This window comes from Acanthopagrus latus, chromosome 6 (genome assembly GCF_904848185.1).
Source record: "Acanthopagrus latus isolate v.2019 chromosome 6, fAcaLat1.1, whole genome shotgun sequence".
Taxonomy (NCBI): Eukaryota; Metazoa; Chordata; class Actinopteri; order Spariformes; family Sparidae; genus Acanthopagrus; species Acanthopagrus latus.
In genome coordinates this window covers 28483399-28501746 of record NC_051044.1, presented here as the reverse complement: position 1 = coordinate 28501746, position 18348 = coordinate 28483399, and the positions used below count along the sequence as shown (strand labels likewise).

Sequence of the window (18348 nt, the reverse complement as noted above, 5' to 3'; positions counted from 1 at the left end):
TTTCTGATAGTTGACACTCTGCTGGTGCACATTCAGAATTTATAGAGTGGTCATGGCTTACATGTCAGTCTTTTATTTCAGTGACAAATCATGGCTGCAAAGATGTCATCCAGAAGTTTTTACAAATGTGAGAGCACTACAAAGTCCAGTCAAGCTTGATGTCACTGTGACAATAGGATTATTACCATCTTTGGATGCTGTTGTCAGATCAGGTAAAGTCAAGCATCTTCTCTAAAAGTGCATATCAAACAATTGAAAAGTCCCCATATAGAGAGATCCATACTAAATAATTTGTTAACAAAAATAGCACAAAGAAATACATGTATTGTCAACACATACTAACGTGGATACAGTAAAGTACAACAGGCTATATTCAGTGCCACAAAACTAAAATGTTCAGTAGAAATTTGGCAAAACATTCATAGAAACACATCAGAGAACTGAAGGCTTATCACGGTTTAAAGGCACAAATCTACATAAAATAAACATAATAAAACCTAACATTCGTCCAGACAGTGCAGCATCTGAGTAATGTTAATATACATTTACACTCAATTATATATTATTATTGCCTTATTACAATCATTTGCCATCTAACATTTAAGAGCTGACAATAGGTATACAGATGTGTCGACAGTTCACAATACAGTGGTTCTACAGTATTCCCACTTGTGTCCATTTTAGATGGATGTTGCTTCTATAAAGCCAAGCTGGGTGATGATAATACAAGTGCAGCTCCAGGGAACAGTGTGCAACTACAGACCACAGTGAGCTGGCAAATATGGAGACCAAAGTGCAAAAAATGTCCACGCTGTCCTCACCTTTGTGTGTACTTACGGTGTGCAACCTCTTATCTTTGTGCCTTGAAGGGATATCATGAGCACAGAAAACACTGGTTATTATATTCGGGACAAATTATTATCTTAATTTCAATATTTGAATTTGTGCAAAAAAAGAAATTCTGTTCTCAGTAAATGAAGGTAAGTGTTTGCTATCACAGCATGTATGTTAGCACACAATAATAACCTCTGTCACTGTGGGTGTGTTTGTGGATCCAATCTGATGCTCCAAAGTGATGTGTTCAAAGAATGAAAGCATGCCCTTAGTGTATGAATTAAACTAACAGGTTAAACATTGGGTGGGCAGCTGTATCTCAGCGGGTAGAGCAGGTTGGCTAGTGATCAGACGGTAGCTGGTTCAACTCCCCTACTGTCACTGTCATGCAGTGCTGAGCTGCATGTCAAAGTGTCCTTGAGCAAGATACTGAACCCTGAACTGCTCCTGATATGGGGTTGGCACCTTGCATTGGCACCGCTGCCATCAGTGAGGGCCCTGTGATGAGCTGGCGACTTGTCCAGGGTGTACCCTGCCCTCGCCCAGAGACAGCTGGGATTGGCTCCAGCAAAAACCCAGCAACCCAATAAAAAGGGATGAAGTGGTTACAGACGATGGATGGGTTAACATTGGCCAGCCACTTTTTCCCCAAAATGTTGCCATTTTCTCTGTACGAAATTCAGACTGCTATTGATGCTCTGCTGATTGAGACTATTTATGAACGTACCCACATTCTTACGCAAGTTAGTTGGCTAGGCATTTTAAAAGAATACTATGAAATGGTAATGAACCTAATTAACAAGACAGCTAGCTATATAAATATTACTCTCCAGCCAGGGTTTTACATATACTGTACAAACTGTTCGGTGAGTTTAATCATGAAATGGAACTTTTTTCTGGGTTTTTTTGGTCGAGTTAGCCTGCTAGCTTAGCAAGCTACAACTATTTTAGCAACTGTGCATCAGCTAACTACCTGTATTTATTCCCCCCCCCCCGACCCTCCTTCAACCAGTGTGCTAACTCTATGTTAGCTATCAGCTAGTTAGTTGAGTGTTTAGCTGAGCTCAGAAACCCCATTTCTCTCCTCTCTCTTTCCTTTTTTCTCTCATCCCTGTACATTTGTGTAGCAGATGCATACAGCTCCAGGATACATGCAATTTCTTTCCTCGAGCGGGAACATTCTGAACTTGTACACATGTGGCCTTGTGACAGTTTGCATTGCCATGGGCTAACTCACTGGCAGTTTCCTTTGACTTACTATGCAATTGTGCTGCCTCTATAATTTGTTTTGCGCTGTGTCTAGACACATGGTAACACTGTGTCAGGTTGTGCAAAGCAAATGTGAGTAGACATGTTGGGGCATCATGTGAGCTGCTGAGATCTGAGCAAAATGATTGAGAGCTTATTACTCTGCTCTATAATGACTATAGCAAACACAAATCCATTTGTTGAACAGAAAGGATGAGCTCACATTGAATTGTTATTTGCGTAACAATTTGTCTACAAAATAGAATGTATATTCTTGCAAAACAGTATTTTTCTGTCCCATCACATCACAGTGTTGAGGCACAAATATAACCGCATACTTATAGCTGGTGTCATCCTCACTTTCCTTTTAACACCCAATGAACTTTGCAGTGTGTTTAAGCCACTTGCATATAGAGAATGTATAGAGTACATTCTGAGTGTACAGGACCATATGTTGGTGTCAAACTCCAGTCCCAGCAGAAGTGACCGTCAGTATCAGTCTGAAGCTCAGAGCCAAGAAGCCAGTCCCCAACAGGTCACCTAGCGCTGTGAGGTAGGGGATGGAGAAGTTGTCTGGGTCCAGTCCCCTTCGCCACAGCCATTGTACCATGAAACCAGCCACATACAGCAAAATCACCACCTGGACAATGAGAGTATTTGGATGTGTTTCAAAAGAAATCATTTTTTAATAAAGTCTTGAAAGAGTACAGACAGCTTGTATCTGTTAATCTGACCTGAAGCAGAGCAGCAGACAGATAGCAGATGATGAAGATGGGGGTCATGGCAGTATGGCCTCCCTGCAGGAGGTGAATGGTGTACAGGAAGAAGAGGTGACCCGGGACAACGAGGGTGACCAGGACTCTGGCTGATTTGGAATTCACATCTGGAGAAACACAGATTGAGTAGTAACCAGCTGCATGTTCTAGTGTGTCAGCTTTCAGTGAACTTCTAAATATATATTCTTGTGTTTCCTTCTACAGAAGCGTTACTCTTTTTTTTTTGGGTGGGGGGGGGGTAGCATTTTTTGTCATGCTTTGATTTAGATTTTTAAATGAATTGTGATATTTTGGTGGAAGATCAAGTGGAATTTACTGTTATAAAGTATATTAAGTTATTTATCTTCTCTCATTAGTTCTCATCAAGAAAAATTTCCCCAAAAAACTATTGCTTTAAGGTCTTTCCTCCAAGTGTTTACAAAGGGGGATAAACATGTGGCTCATTTTCACTCCATTCTTTTTGCCAGCTGCTATTGCTGGAGGCATTGAAAGCTTCATCTGCATTTATTCATATTCATACCAATGGTGATCCAGGAGATTTCGTTACAACTCAAGCTGAGGGCACATCAGGTCCAACACACTGAATAAGTCAGAGAAAGCTGCTCTACTAGTTCTTGAAGATTGTTTCTATTTTACATCAAAGCAGGCAAACATAAATGGCTCCATACAGCTCGTCTCCTGAAACCCAGAGATCCCAAAATGAACTGAAAACAAATTAACACCTGGTCAAGCTTGTGCACCCATGTCAGACGGGGTGTGTGCTAACGCTTTTAGCTTAACAGTTACATTGAATTATCTTATTTTATTCTATTTGTTTTTAAAACAAGTCTATAGCTACTATAGTTGCTTAGGAGAATTTTTGCTTCAGAAATGTTTTGTTGACCACAAAACTTCACTCAACTTTCCACTGGCACAAGGGTGCACAGTTAATGATTGAATTTTAATTTTCAGGGGAGCTGTTCCTTTAAGTGTTGGCTAACAGTTGCCTACTTACATAAGAACAACATTAGCACACAGAGTTGTGGTTCTGGCCTCATGATGAATACATTTATAATTCATTCCTATGGGCTCTGTTTTTCTCATGAAGGACTGTATCTGGTTCTTTAACTGGTACATTTTTCACTATATTACTAATCAGCTTAATTTCATCTGTCTGTACCTGGGCCTGGGACTTTGCTGAGGTTTGTTGCTGTGAACATGACTGTATAATGTAAATGAGTAAGAAAATGGGTGGAGCCACAGACGAAAACTATTTCCAGTGAAAACTAGCTACTGAATTAATAGGTAGCTAACTAGCCTTAAGTGACTGAATTTAACATGTTCATTTATTCACTAATAAGATAATGTCACACATCTGACTGGGTAATTACTTCTTGATCAAGGACCTCATCCATTCTTTTCCCCTTAAATATATGTATTTAGTTCTGTATCTGACCTGAGGAGCAGAAGGTGGCACAGGGTCCAGGACAGTTCCCATTCATTTTAAATGGAAGAGCTCCAGGAACGCTCCAGTAGTGGAGGTAGGTGGACATTCTGCTCGCTTGGATGGCCACCAGGTTTCCCCCTACACCTGAGTAGACATAGAAATTAATCCCATGATAGACATTTAATAAAACCAGGAATAAGAAAATAATAAATATGAGTGCATTTCAAGGCTGGACTGAATGTGTTTGTTGAGATAATACCAAAATAACCTCCAGAACTTTGAAAAAAAATGTTTTACCCTTACAGTATGCTGCTTTTCATATCTGCCTTTGTGAAATTCTCATAGCACAATCACACACAATCTGCATCACCATCTTCAGTCATCTAGCCATTGTTCTGTCATGTAGCTACAGCCGTACACGAAGCTGAGCTCTCGGAAAAAAAAGACTTACTGTCCAAACAATAATTATGCTTGAAATCTATTCAGCAGATATTCCGAACTCACGTGGTCCCACAGGACTTTTTTTCTTTGAAGGCTTGGAAAAGGCAGTCTGGATGTTGTGCCATGTTCATTGTAACCCCCTGATTTCATTAGGAGCAGAACAAAAACTCTTGGCTCAGAGAGCTTTGAAGCATATGGACCATTCAGACAAAAGGGAGGAGTGTTTCTGGCAATGGTGGGATGTAACTAAGTACATTTCCTTAAGTATAAATTTGAGGTATCTGTGGTTTACTTTAGTGTTTGCATTTAATGTCACTTCATTTTACAACTCAGAGGAAAATATAATACTGTTTCCTCCACCACATTTATCTGACAACTGACTGTACCAACATATAAGGAGCACGCTGCATTTTGAGTAATATCCCCCTTAGACTTTCACTTCATTTTGCTGATATTACTTCAGTACTTTATTTTAACTTTAGCAACATTTTGAGTTTAGGGCTTTAACCTGGGTGTTTTCAGACTCTGGTATCTCTACTTTAACTTAATTTAAAGATCTGAAATGTCCACCCCCATGGTTTCTGCGGGAGGAAGAGCCCTGAATTGAAATGCAAATGAACTTCCTGTACTGGGATGGCAATACATGCCAGAGTCTTTGGTAGCACTGAGGCTGGCAGAGATGCTGCATGGGAGCCAGTGAATGCATAGTTGACATTCTGATCAGGCCTGTGGTTTATGTAAAGACCATTGTTATTCCTCTCTACTTAGTATGCTGCTTTGTGGGCACCAGACTTCAGTCAGTGAAGATCTGGTCCTACACGCCTCTCTGACAAGGAGGAGACCGTTCAACTTCAGAAGCACTTTAATGCCTCATGATTGATGAAATCTAAGGTCCTTTTCAATAATGATGGGATTAGCTGCTGGGTGCCTGCATGCTCCAGCAAATTCCACATGACATCATTTGGCATGAGGATTTTTTAAATTGATAATAATGAAGCTAATTATGAAGCCTAAATGCCATTCTTCAAAGATTAGGACTGATGAAACACCACAACCCCAAGTCCCAGCTCAGCTTACTCCCTCAGGAAAACATGCCAGTGCTCGTTTCTTTACTCAGATCATGCGGAAGAAATGGCATGAATGGTCTCAGCTTTAATTAGGGGTTTTATATCCACTGTAATATCTACTTTAGGCAGAAGTAATCAAAGTTAGCATTCTAATTTAATCCCCTGAGGCATCTCAGAGGATCCTGTTTTAGAAGGTATCAATTTTGTACCCATGCACATGCAGTCCTGCTAAAATTCTGCAGCAGAGGAAGTATTTACATGTGTTACTTAGGTAAAAGAAGTCATATCCCAGTGCAAAAGTACTCGGTTACAAGAAGAAGTCCTTCATTCACAGCAGTATCAAAAAATATATATATGGCAAGAATCATAAGAAAAGTACTTTTGCAGAGTGAACCCTGCCAGGCTTTAGGCAGGGAAGCTCATCCTGTTATCATTCTTGTTGGTTCATAGAGCTTGGTGAAATCCCTGTACTACTCCACCCAATTTAAACCTGACCAGAGATCCAATCACCCCGGCTAATTGAAAACAACTGTTGTGGGTGTGCAATGCTTTTAATTTGCAAGTGACTATGGCTGACAAAAAACTTTGTTTAACATCTGACTTGTCTTTTAGTGCCACCAGCAGGTCAGTGTTTTTACTGATCCTGTGAAACAACTCAAAATTTAGTGAATAGATTAGAACAACATTTGGTGCAGACATTCATGTGTCCAAGAAAATGAGTTCTAATAACTTTAGTAATCCCCTGACCTTTCTCCTATCACCGCCAGTGGATTTGCAAGTGGTTTTATGTGACATGTCTAAAAAATGCTGGATAGACGGATTGGTACACACAATTAAACTCCTCCCAGGATAAATTGGACTTTTTTTTTAATCTACTGCCATCATCAGGTAAAAATGTCATAATACATAATATTGACCATAATGTTAGCATGCCAAGGGTTAAGCTTTTAGCAAATACAGTAGTTTGATAGTATAATATTTCTTCATCCCTCCTTTTCACGCTTGTGACAACTGAAAATAACAATTTAAAACAATTGAATCATATAATCATCTCAATATCAAACTGTGATATTTGATCTCTATTTATAACTCATTGTTGAACGTAAAATACTGCAGAAATTGTAGCCCTGAAACATGCACTAAAAATGTTGATAGACAATTTCAAGTTGTGCAATTTCCAAAATGTGTTTTTTGCATGACAAATGCAGGAAATTTAGGTGCTAAATACTCAGCATACTAAATACATACAGCTGAAAGCTCAGGTAAAATTCTGTTAAGTGGAAGTTGAATTAAGAGTCTTTTTTTTTTTTTTTTAATTGCTACCTAAAATTGAAAAATAAACATTGGAGCTCACTGTCCTCGTGGTTTTAATCATTTGATTGAATGATTTGTGCATATTACACACCGATGGCAGTAAATGCTTTATGCCACACAGTACATTAATTGTTTGTACACCAGCTGCCACCATGATTAGTTACACAAATTAATTATATATAACCATATATATATATAAACATAGGAGTGTTACTTATGTATTGAGTTTTGCATGCTTTCCACTCACCATTGATGACTGGAGTGAACACTGCCATACCCTCGTAGCTTGGATTGCTCACTGTCTTATCAAGAACCAGACCACCAATACTGGGAGGAAGATAACATACAGTATGTAAGAGTGTGCCTTTATTTTATTTATCTATTTAAATTAAATATAATCATATTCTAATATGTCAGAGTGTTTTTGATCAGGGCAAGAAATGGTTTGAAATTGTTGTGGACTTTGGCAGAGATAGTGTCAAAGGTCAGCTCACCTGCTGATAGACATGGCCAAAATGACAGGTTGCCAGCCAGACTTTAGGACCTCTCTGATTGCTGGGGAACGACGGGCAATAATGACCCACACTGGGATAAGTAGCAGGAAGAAGCCACACACCGCTGGAGGCAGGTACCACATGTCTGGAGAGCAACAGAGGATACATCTTTCAGAAATCTTTGATAACACTCATATAATGTAAAAAAAAAAAATGTGTTTTTTGAAAAAGGTACAAACAGTTGACAAGACAGAAAGACATTCTGACCATGAAGGAAATGATGAAGGGGGCCTTTAACACATTGTGCTGCTAAATGGAACAAGAGTGGATCATGCTGCCCTCTTCTGGCTGTACTACTCCTCAGTTAACACAATGTCGCTCTGCAGTTGTAGTTTTACTCTGAAGTAGGTTTCAGCCTGTTTGATCAATAAACTGGTGCCCAAACATTTCAGGTGGACACTGCACTGAAAGTGATTCACAGCGCTTTCTTGATGTACTGTGTGACCTCTGACCTCTGTAACAGAAAAAGAGGCTGCTGACCCCACCAAGCAGAGACAGAGTGGTCAGGTCTCCGAGGCTGGCGGCGATGGGCGTGGCCACATTATCTGGGTTGATGCCCACTTTCCTGGATCCGATAATCACTGCCACCATCACCAGACCTGACGAAGCAGAAGATAGAGACTTAAAATAGACGTTAAACATTCCACTGAGCTCATAAACTCTCCTGTTGTCTCTGAGGTATTCTGTGTAGCTACTGCATTATCAGCCATTCACTCCACTGCAGCAGTTTGTGCCTTTGACTGACCTAGAGACAGTGCAGCGATGAAAGCAGTCGTGACGCTGCTGGCACACAGGACAGCAGCCTGGGTAACATCCACTCGCCCCCTGGTCAGACCCCCAAGACCGACTGCTGCTACCGCTGCCAGGAAGCCCACAACTGTGGCCTGGACCTGAGGATGAAGGACAAAGTAAAAGGATGCAGGGCTTACTTATTTATTCATGGAACACTCGTATCTTATCATCTGTCTATCCAACCATCTGTTTATTCCACTATCTCTGTCTCTATCAGAGAGGGGGGAAAGCAAGTAGACAAAACATTTAGAGGAAGATAATGAAAGAGAATTCTGTAAAAGTTTAGTGTGTGGAATCCCAAAGTGTCAAATTAATATTGTAGTAACTGTGATCCTACCCTCTCACTGAAGTTACATAGTGCAGAAACAAGTGATGGGGTGGCACAGTGGCTGAGACAGACACACCGTTTTCTCTATTAAAAGACACTCAAATCAGATACTCTTCATATGACTGATTTGAAATGATATAAGCTCAGAGGCTTACATAACCAGCTTTTCTGTCTTGGTTGCTCTTAATGAATTTGGAATGATCCTACTTGAACGCAGCAACAGCTTTGTTAAGCTAAATAAATGAGAGGAGATGTTAATAAGACTTTGACATTGTTAGAACATTTTCAGGAGCTAATTGGCTAGTTTAGTTTGGCAGCAGCTAAGTTGAGTTGGGTTTGCTAGCTCAAGAGACAGGCGACGCATGATTGGCTTAAAGGTTCGAGGGTGGTCACAGCACCACCGTCACGAAAAGGGACATCATTACTTAAAAAGGGTCATTATAAAATAAAAGTGGCCATAGTCCTTTAAAATCATAAGTATGAGAATTAATGCTGAAATAATGAGTTAGATTTTTTTAATTCAATTACACAATATGCTTTTTATTAAAATTTCACGTTTTCTTCAAATGATATTGTTTAGATTGATTTTATATTGCCAGAACGAAGAGCTGCTAACTGTGTTTCATTGTTTCTGAAACAATAAAGATCTATTCTAAATGATTATGTATGTCAATATTTATTTAATGTTGATCATCGTGGGCCTCTAATTTCTGCCGGAATTACACAATTATCACGGAGAAAAGTCTGAGGTAACCCATTAAGATGAAAACAACTGAAAATCTTCTATTTATCTTAACATACTTACATACTTATGTTTTGTTTTACATTTTGTACCTATTGTTGTTCAAAATTTCGACAAACATAATGATCACACCACAAACACAAAACTAATTCCAAAGTGTATTTCTGTCGACATTGTTGGGGCTCAGTTATGTTTTCTTGAAATATGTAAATGTTAGCACCAAATAAATCTGTCGGAATCATACAGATGAATGCCCTCATTTGATTTAATGTCAAAAGTGAGATCAGATTTATTTTTTCTGTACTTTTTTCCATGTTTCTGAACCTTTAAAGACTTTCTGTCGTTACTGCACCTCTTTTAGAACATGGTGAGTCTGAGGTAAATATTTACAAGCCCATCATCTGAAAATTCACAGGATATTGATCAAATGTCTGAAAAGTAAACACAGAATATATGTAACCTACTGCATATACACCTTGTTGTTACCTTAAAAAGCTGTCTGATTCATATGTTATTATATCTACTATTTGGATACTCTTGTCTTGAGTGTTTAATTTGGTGATAGATGACTGAGTGAAGTATTTTGAATGAGAGGACGCTCTCATCATGCCAGCATAGCTTCTCGAGTTAATCGACACAGCACAGACAGACCAAAGTGATGGAGTGTGTCATTAATAAGATGGAGAGTGTGCAGTGGAGCGGCGTGTCACCTGAATGAGAGCCAGATTACAGAGCACCATCCTCCACTGCTGCCGAGCCTCATCCATCTGCCCCATGTTGGCCTGTGGGCAGAAACGAGTTCACGTCATCACCTATCTCTATCACATGATGCTGGGAACGGCTTTTAAGTTGTTTTTAAAGTGTGACGGTGGAAATTGAATTCCCACAATCAGCCAGAGAAATGTTCTAATTTCACTCAGACAGTAGTCAGAAGGTTACTCGCTGAGGGGAAAGTGATAAGACAGTGCCAGACTTCCTGTAAAATCAAATTAAAATCATATCAAATATATAGAGTTTTACTGTTGTATGAATTGAAAAGTAATTGTACTTTTCCGTTTTTCCATGTGTTCTGTACAGTGTGTGTGTGTGTGTGTGTGTGTGTGTGTGTGTGTGTGTGTGTGTGTGTGCGTGTGTGTGTAAGTTTCCACTCACTGCTGTTGACAGTCTAGATGCCAATGTCATCTCCAGATTCCCCTTCAGCCCCACTAGAGCTGGCACCAAAATAAAAACCTCGGAGATCTCCTTAAACACCTCCCAGTGCTGCAAAACACCACAGTGATCTTTTATTACACCTTGGCACTCCCAAAAAGCTTGTCAAATACTTCCCCACTGCTCAGCCACATCACAGTGAAGCCACACTGCAACAAACTCGGGCCTTTAGCCTTGTATTCTACCTGTAATAATCATTTTCTGGCCTCTTCATGGCAGCAGAAACAAGTTACACATAAGTTGGACATATAAAGCGTGTTAACACTCAGTTGCCTAATTACACATCCAGCATTATAGAGCAACAGTATCATTCATACAGAGGTGTGTCTCTGTGTACCTGAGTAATATAAGCCCAGTACTGACTCTATGAACTCTTATTTTAGTCTCCACAACTTCCTGAGGAAATATCTGACTCTTTAGCAACCAAATGCTCCATTATATTCAATACCTACTCTCTGAATGTGTCTGTCTGCTGTTTAGTGCTTGGCAGGTAGTGTACAGTGGGTTTTTAAATCTTTTTCATTGTGAACAGCTGCCTACCAACGCTGAAAACGACTCCGAAGGAGCGTGAGATTGAACCAAAGAGCAACAACATTACAGCCCAGACACATACACCGAACTGAAATATACTTTAAAGCTGCAGATATTTCTCTGAAGGTTTAACGCTATGAGGGAACCCTTTCACATTGTTTTAACATCGTCATTTGATAAATTGCTATAAAAATATAAATATAGCCAGTTACAAGAAAAAAAATCCCTGCTCATTAAGGTCAATGTTTCTTATTTTAACTGCAGTGCGAATGTTAATTTCATTGTTGAAACACGCACAAAACACACAATCGACCTTCAAAACATTTGCCAACAGTGCATAAACTCCTGAGACCTTCTTCAGGGCCCTAAAAACCTATTTTCTGTGTGTGACGTCACTTCTCGTGAGGTCTGTCTGTCTGGGTGCTTCTCACTGGTTTGACGTGGACAAGATTCCCTTCTAAAAAAGAACGTCATGTATTCTCCTTCACCGAGACAGCGTTAGCAACATTTTAATCAGACTGTAATGGCTGGGGTTGTTTGTTTGACACAGTACCACCTCTCACATGCACCGGCGAATTTAGACAATCTGAACAGTCTGACAGGTGGGGGTTCAATGATTTGATGCACACCTGTATTTCCATGCACAGTAGCTCTTATGAAACCGGATCAGTCGGCTTTTTATGCTTCAGCTAGCAGCTGGCCGACCTGCTGCATAAATCAAGGTGACGGTCATGTCATTCTGCTGCTGAGGTATTTACAAGAGGTTTAACAGGAAGAGAGTTATTAGGTGGCTCGCTGCTGTCCGCTGTATGTGTCCTCAACACCAGATAATATCAGATGTATAGTTAATATGTATCATAGTGTTTAGTCAAAAGTCTTTTTGTACTCTAAGGAACTTTGATAACTATTAGATGACAGATCACTGCTTTCCTTGTCATTTAGTGTTTGAAGAAACTAATACTAATACACTCCTGTCATTTCACATGCGCACACACACTTTGGAGTACTTTATCCCATACTTGCACTGTATCCATGACTATCCCAGCTGCCACCATGCCCAGGCCGGACACCAGGTAGGGCAGCAGGACCTGCAGTGTGATGATCCACGAGCTCTCCGGCAGGAAGCCGTGGGCCGATCGGGTCAGTCTGCATGAGAAGCCTCTCAGCTTCTTCCCCTGGAAACGCAGCTCCAGAGCCAGATGGGTCACTACCATGGCTGAATGGCTGACCAGTGTTAACCCATTCTTGCCTGGAAAATGCTGGAAGGTGGTCAGATTTCCTGTCTTCAGCTCACTCCTCTTTCGAAAGTAACGGAAAATGTTTTTTTTTTTTTTTTTTCTAAATGAAAGATAGTGTTCCTTGAAGTAGTTTGACTAAAAAATGGTGACAAAGAAGGATTCCGGAAGCTTGTTTTGCCCTTCACCTGTAACTCCAGTACTGGTAAGGCAGCAACACAACACAGTATTTTTGGAAATGGTGGACGACGCAGGCAAAGCTTCTTTCATCCACTTGAATGGAGTACACACACACACACACACACACACAAAGATACGTCCACACATACGCAGGTCCACTTAACTGCAGGTCTGTGAGGCCTCTTATGACACTCTGCTGCTGACAGACCTCCACACACAAGCACTCTCTACAGCCACACACACACACTCTCACACTTCCTCTCCTCATGCCTCACTCTTCAGCAGCCGGGCAGCCGAGGCAGAGCGCTGGAAGCCCGGTCTCTCGCGAGGCCTGAAGAAGGTCCAGGTCCTGTAGGACAAGGACATCCAGAAGGCCAACAGCTTCTTCTCAGCCCTGCTGTGCTGCCACTCCTTCTCCTCCTTCTCCCTCCACACCTCCTTCTCTTTCTCCTCGCCGCTGTGCTGATGCCCTATGTGAGCTTGACCACTCTGGAGCCCCTTCCTCATTTTGATCAGGGGAATGCCGGGATGTCCGTCCAGGCTGGGAGCTGTGTGAAGGGACGCTGATGGATGGCGTGATGTCTGAAGAAGTACGGCTATTGTCGTATCACTGCCAGGGCTTTCCTCTGACTCCAGACGGATAGATGAGTCGTGACAGCGCTCTGTGGTGGAGGGAGGGACAAGACGAAGGACAGTGTGTGTGTGTGTGTGTGTGTGAGTGAGTGAGTGTGTGAGGGGGGGAAGATGCTGCAGACGTCTGAGTAAAAACAAGGTGACCCGACTGTATCAGGACTCTTCCCTCTTCAGTTTCCCCTCGTTTTCTTCTCAGACCAGTTCAGAGGAGACTGCAGTTGTTTTCTCCCCCTCTTTGATAGCTCCTCCTTTCCCTGCTCACCAATGTCCTCACTATAAGTGGCTGACGCACTGAGCAGCAGCAGGTGCTGTACCTGTCACCAACACGTGGTGCTGCTGCTGCATGGAGAGGACACAGTTTATCCTCTTTGATTGGAGGAAACACACAGGCTGCCACCGACTGTCCCCCCCGGACCTTTTCAGTCCGTCAGACTTCATTACGACACCCTTTCACGCTCTGTTATGTAATTTGCAGTTCCATACTACAAAGATATTTACCAAGGTCTGGCACACACCAAAATCAATAGCTTCTATGTACACCTGAACTGCTATTTAGGTGTAAAAGAAGGTCAGAAATGAAACATAATACTTTTTTTCCTAGTTTTTTGCCTCTCCTAACTCCTGCGTTCACACACCATATAATGAAACAGAAGGGAAGAACATGTACACCAGTACAGAGCACTTGGTAAAGCTATGTCCTCACATACATATAAACACACACACACACACACACACACACACACACACACACACACACACACACACACACACACACACACACACACACACACACTCACAAGGGCAGTGACTCAGCTGAAAAGTGTCCTTGAGACATGGCTGAGAGTGAGCGCTCTACTCTCTGCAGCGCCCCCTCCTGACTTCTGCTTGTAAACTGAATTGTGAAGCAACAGCTGCTGGAGATCTATAACTGGAGGCATGTGATGTTTGTACACATACATTAAGGAGTCGAATCGCACAGTGGGGGGAGAGGAATTGTCTTTTCTGTCTCTTCTTGAAGATCACTATTTTTCACGTTGTGGGTAACTGACAGTGAAAAAAAAAACCTTAGCTAGAATGACAGGGTGAGGGGAGATAACATGCAGCTGTTTTTCTGAACTCAGGCTTCCACTGTCAAACAGTATGCTCTAGTAAGGCCACCACAAATACTTTTTAGAACTCCTGAACCTGTCATCACTTTTCATACAGTCCTAATGCTTACATTGGCCTCTGTCCAAATACAGTAGCAGCTACAGTTTCTCACACTGTAAAGTCAGTGAGGGTTCACTGCAGCTCTCTGTGAATGGCATCACAACAAAGGAACTTGAACATGGCTTTTGATATGTTCCTCAAATTCTGTCCTAATGTGCGCCTCATTTTGCTCTGTATTAATCGTTAGTCAATATTTCAAATAGTACTTTGAATATAAAGTAAAGAATAAATTGTGTAAAATGTAAAATATAAAGTCAGAGTTAATGTAAATTGTTATTTCATCAATCTTATCGTCATACTGACTAGCTAGCTAGACAGGGTAATGAGCTTGGTTTATCAGCAGCCTCACAATAAAGAGACAGTGTTAACAGCAGGACAGCAGCAGGCTAATTCATAGTGCACTTCGCTGTCTTTAAAGAGGGTCGAAATGTGGACTGCAGGTCTGGGAACAATGGTTAGTGCCACTGGGAGGAGAGCAGGGTTCCCAGGCATGCTACAAAGCCACAAAGGCTAGGCTGCTACTTTTACAGCTTTCTTTCTTTCTTTCTTTCTTTCTTTCTTTCTTTCTTTCTTTCTTTCTTTTTGATGTTCTAAAGTTACTTGATAGGAAGGTAGCAAAGAAGAGTCACAGTCAATAGCATTTGCATGAGGAAGGGAAATTGAGATAGGATAGGTAATTCACTTGCATTTAGCTACTGTTTCAGCTTGGAATATCCAAACATATTCCAAATTTCAATAGCATGACACATTTCCAGAAAGCCCAGTTTATGGCCAGATGCCAGGAGAGACAATTTAAGAAGGAACCCAATATGGCCAAACCATGCCCCCTTTTTTATTCTTGGGAATGTGTGCCCAAAATCAGACAGGTCAATCTGCTATATGTTAAATGCATTTTCAGGAAAGCCATAAAAAGGTTTGCATTGTTTGAATATTACTGAGCAGACATAACTTTAATTTATAAGGAATATTAGAATAAGATAATGTGCTGTTAAAGATTAACCTGTTGTACATGGTTATTTAATGAAGAAACAGTAAGGAGCTAATAGGTTATGTATATATATATATATATATATATATATATATATATATATATATATATATATATATATATATATATATATATATATATATATATATATATATATATATATATATATATATACACTTTTTATTTTACATTTAGAGGGCAGTTCTGCACACTATCATCAGACACTGACACACAATAACTTCTTTCAGGTTTCTTCCAGTGGACATTCGCCAACATCACAACCCTTTTATCATGGTTTTATAGAGCTAACATAACCTAGATGTTGGCTGTAGCATCAGTTATGTTGAATTTTTAAGTTACCTGACATAAAACACCACATTAGCACTACTTAAAGAAAATTTCTTAATTTATTTCTCAAATGATTGTATAACTTATATATGTTTCAAAATGTACTCATGTCATAATATGTTGTCTTCCTTCTCAATTCAATATTGACCACAGTGGTTGTACATACTTAGTTTAATATACAACTGAGTTATAACAGCATGTTAACCTGCCTTACTTTGCAACTCATGATGCCTGGGGTCCCAGTGCATAATTAGATGCTTCTACTAAATGAAATTGTAAATTCATGTGTTGCGGTACCATTATGTAAAGACCTGTTAATGTATTCCCATGGGGCAAGGTCACCTTAATCGGCTGATTAGTTCACTGTGACCTCCAAACCCACAGCACCAGGTCACAGCTCAGACCACTCACCTCAGAGAGGCACCAAGAGTCAGAGAGATGACATGAACAGAGCTATATCGTATTTTCGTCCAGGTAGAAATATGATTTTATCATATTCCTGTCATTACAAGCTCTTAGTCATATCAGATTTTTTGGAAATAATCCAACAAGAACGAAGAACTCTCCCTCACTATATCAGAAAATAGAAAATACACTTTTTAATGTGATTAATGTACGGAAGACTTTCGCCATTGAATGTGATTTTTGCTGCAGATGACCTTTGGCCTGTCCAACTGTAGTCCACGCACATACAATCTGTACTGGTGTCACAGAGCTGTGTGATTCAGCCGGCACTGACCTGCACCTGGTCCAGCAGCATGCCGGCCATCACCATGCCCAGCCCGGCCAGCAGGTATGAAGGCAGCACCTGGAGGCAGATCACTCTGGGTGACTCTCTGGAGGAAACGTTGAGCTTTTCCTCCTTCATGGGCTCAGGAGAACTACTGCTGCAGAGATTCATGTCTGGTCTACACAGCGGCCAACTTTCTGTGCTCATTCAAACCAAACTGCTGCCAACGGGAAGAGCCTTTGAGTTTGTCAGACTGCCCTGCCCTGTTCTGTCTACTCCCATGGACTCACACATACTTGATATCATTTACAAATGCTAGATTGACAGAATGAGACACTTTATACCACTGTTTCACCATTATATCATTATCAAGACGAAAAACATAATTTCTTAACCATTTTAAGTTTACAAAGCTTTAACAGTGAGAGTTTCCCATTTTAGAATGACATGAGTTGAACGTTCCAGTTTAGTCAGTTAGTGCAGCAGTTTGTGCTGTAACTATGAATAACATGAAGGAGTTTTCGTGAGACAGCATGTGGCATAAGTACTCATCAGCTTCCCACAAAACACAAATCAGCATTTTTACTCTGAAAATATGCATAAACAGGAGGTCAGACGACTTGAAACACCACCATAATAGGACACATTGACACACTGTGGTTTTAAGAAGGCAATTCAAATATATTAACATTTTTAAAAAAAAACTTTAAATGTGTTTGATGTACTTTAAGCACGTTTATGCATGTAAATACCACACAGACCTATTCCTCTTTTGTTATTATATTCCAAATCTTGTATTATCTTATATTCCACTTCTTAACTTACTCATTCTGACAACACCAAATTACCTCATGGATGTAAACCTCCATTTACTTAGTCCCAGTTAAGATGTATGATGTGAAATCGTGAGGCACTAATTCAAAATGTTGAAAAACTAAATCCATAATTTTGACAAAGGGTGTGTTCATACATAGTCACTCCAGTCACAGCAGCAGAGCAGCAAGAGCAATCTGTGTGTCATGAACACTTAGATATGGCAGTCCTGGCTAAATGTAGCAGTGGGCGAAATAAACAAAATAATTCAACACACATGAATGGAGAAGAGTGAACTGTGCGTGTAAGCACATTGTTTAAGTTGTATTTCTCATCTCTAACATTGCCATCCTGTTAGTGTCAACAAGTTCTTGCACAAGAAGTGTGAGATTTTGTATGATTATATGTCATTTTAACATTCTTCAACAGCTGAGTCTGTCGTTTTAGTGAAGAGAGTCCGATCGGACTAACCAAAAGTATGGATTTCTGATGGGATACCAATATGTTGATAAGTAGTTTGTGTACATTTCAATGTACATCAAAGTCAAGATGTGTCCATTTCTTATCTATTGACTGTGCCAAGCCGTCTCCGCAAGGGTACAAACTGATTCATCTCACAGTAAAATCATCTTGATTTTTTGAATGTAAAAAAAAAGATCATTACAGTAACAAACATTACTTTACTGGGTCATAATGTCAATTAAATGTTCTGCATTTCACAGAGGTAGTTTTTGGTTGTTTTTCTGGTCGCTGCCATTCAAAACCGTCATATAGTGTTCTGACAACAGGTTTCATGTCAGTGACCATAAAGGCATCTTCAGAGAACAGACACAGTCCACTCCTACCTGCTATAAATATTCACTCTACGCCTCCCATCCCGAGCTAAGGTCTCATGTTATATGTCAAAGGCTGAACTCAAAGCCTGGCTGCCATAGTTCACAGTTTGGTCA

The 18348-nt window shown here is 40.4% G+C and overlaps 1 protein-coding gene across 1 annotated transcript; it reads right to left on the bottom strand.

Moving 5' to 3' along the window:
- Positions 1-50: 50 nt before the first annotated feature.
- LOC119020377 (solute carrier family 41 member 1-like) lies at positions 51-12796 on the bottom strand. The gene is made up of 10 exons (XM_037099624.1): positions 12282-12796; positions 10675-10782; positions 10233-10304; positions 8406-8550; positions 8113-8259; positions 7601-7745; positions 7354-7433; positions 4294-4428; positions 2817-2965; positions 51-2722 (listed from the first exon to the last, which is right to left on the bottom strand). Exons 1-10 carry the CDS (start codon positions 12474-12476, stop codon positions 2543-2545), a joined length of 1356 nt encoding a protein of 451 aa, XP_036955519.1. The 5' UTR covers positions 12477-12796; the 3' UTR covers positions 51-2542.
- Positions 12797-18348: the final 5552 nt, after the last annotated feature.

What these genes read in the sequence shown, in the direction of transcription:
- LOC119020377 (XM_037099624.1), bottom strand. Translation starts at nt 12,476, where the DNA reads ATGGTAGTGACCCATCTGGCTCTGGAGCTGCGTTTCCAGGGGAAGAAG. An exon ending in TAGTCATGGATACAGTGCAA is followed by an intron (nt 10,783 to 12,281) that starts GTATGGGATAAA and finishes GGTGTTTTGCAG; the next exon opens with CACTGGGAGGTGTTTAAGGA. An exon ending in GTTCACTCCAGTCATCAATG is followed by an intron (nt 4,429 to 7,353) that starts GTGAGTGGAAAG and finishes ATGTCTACTCAG; the next exon opens with GTGTAGGGGGAAACCTGGTG.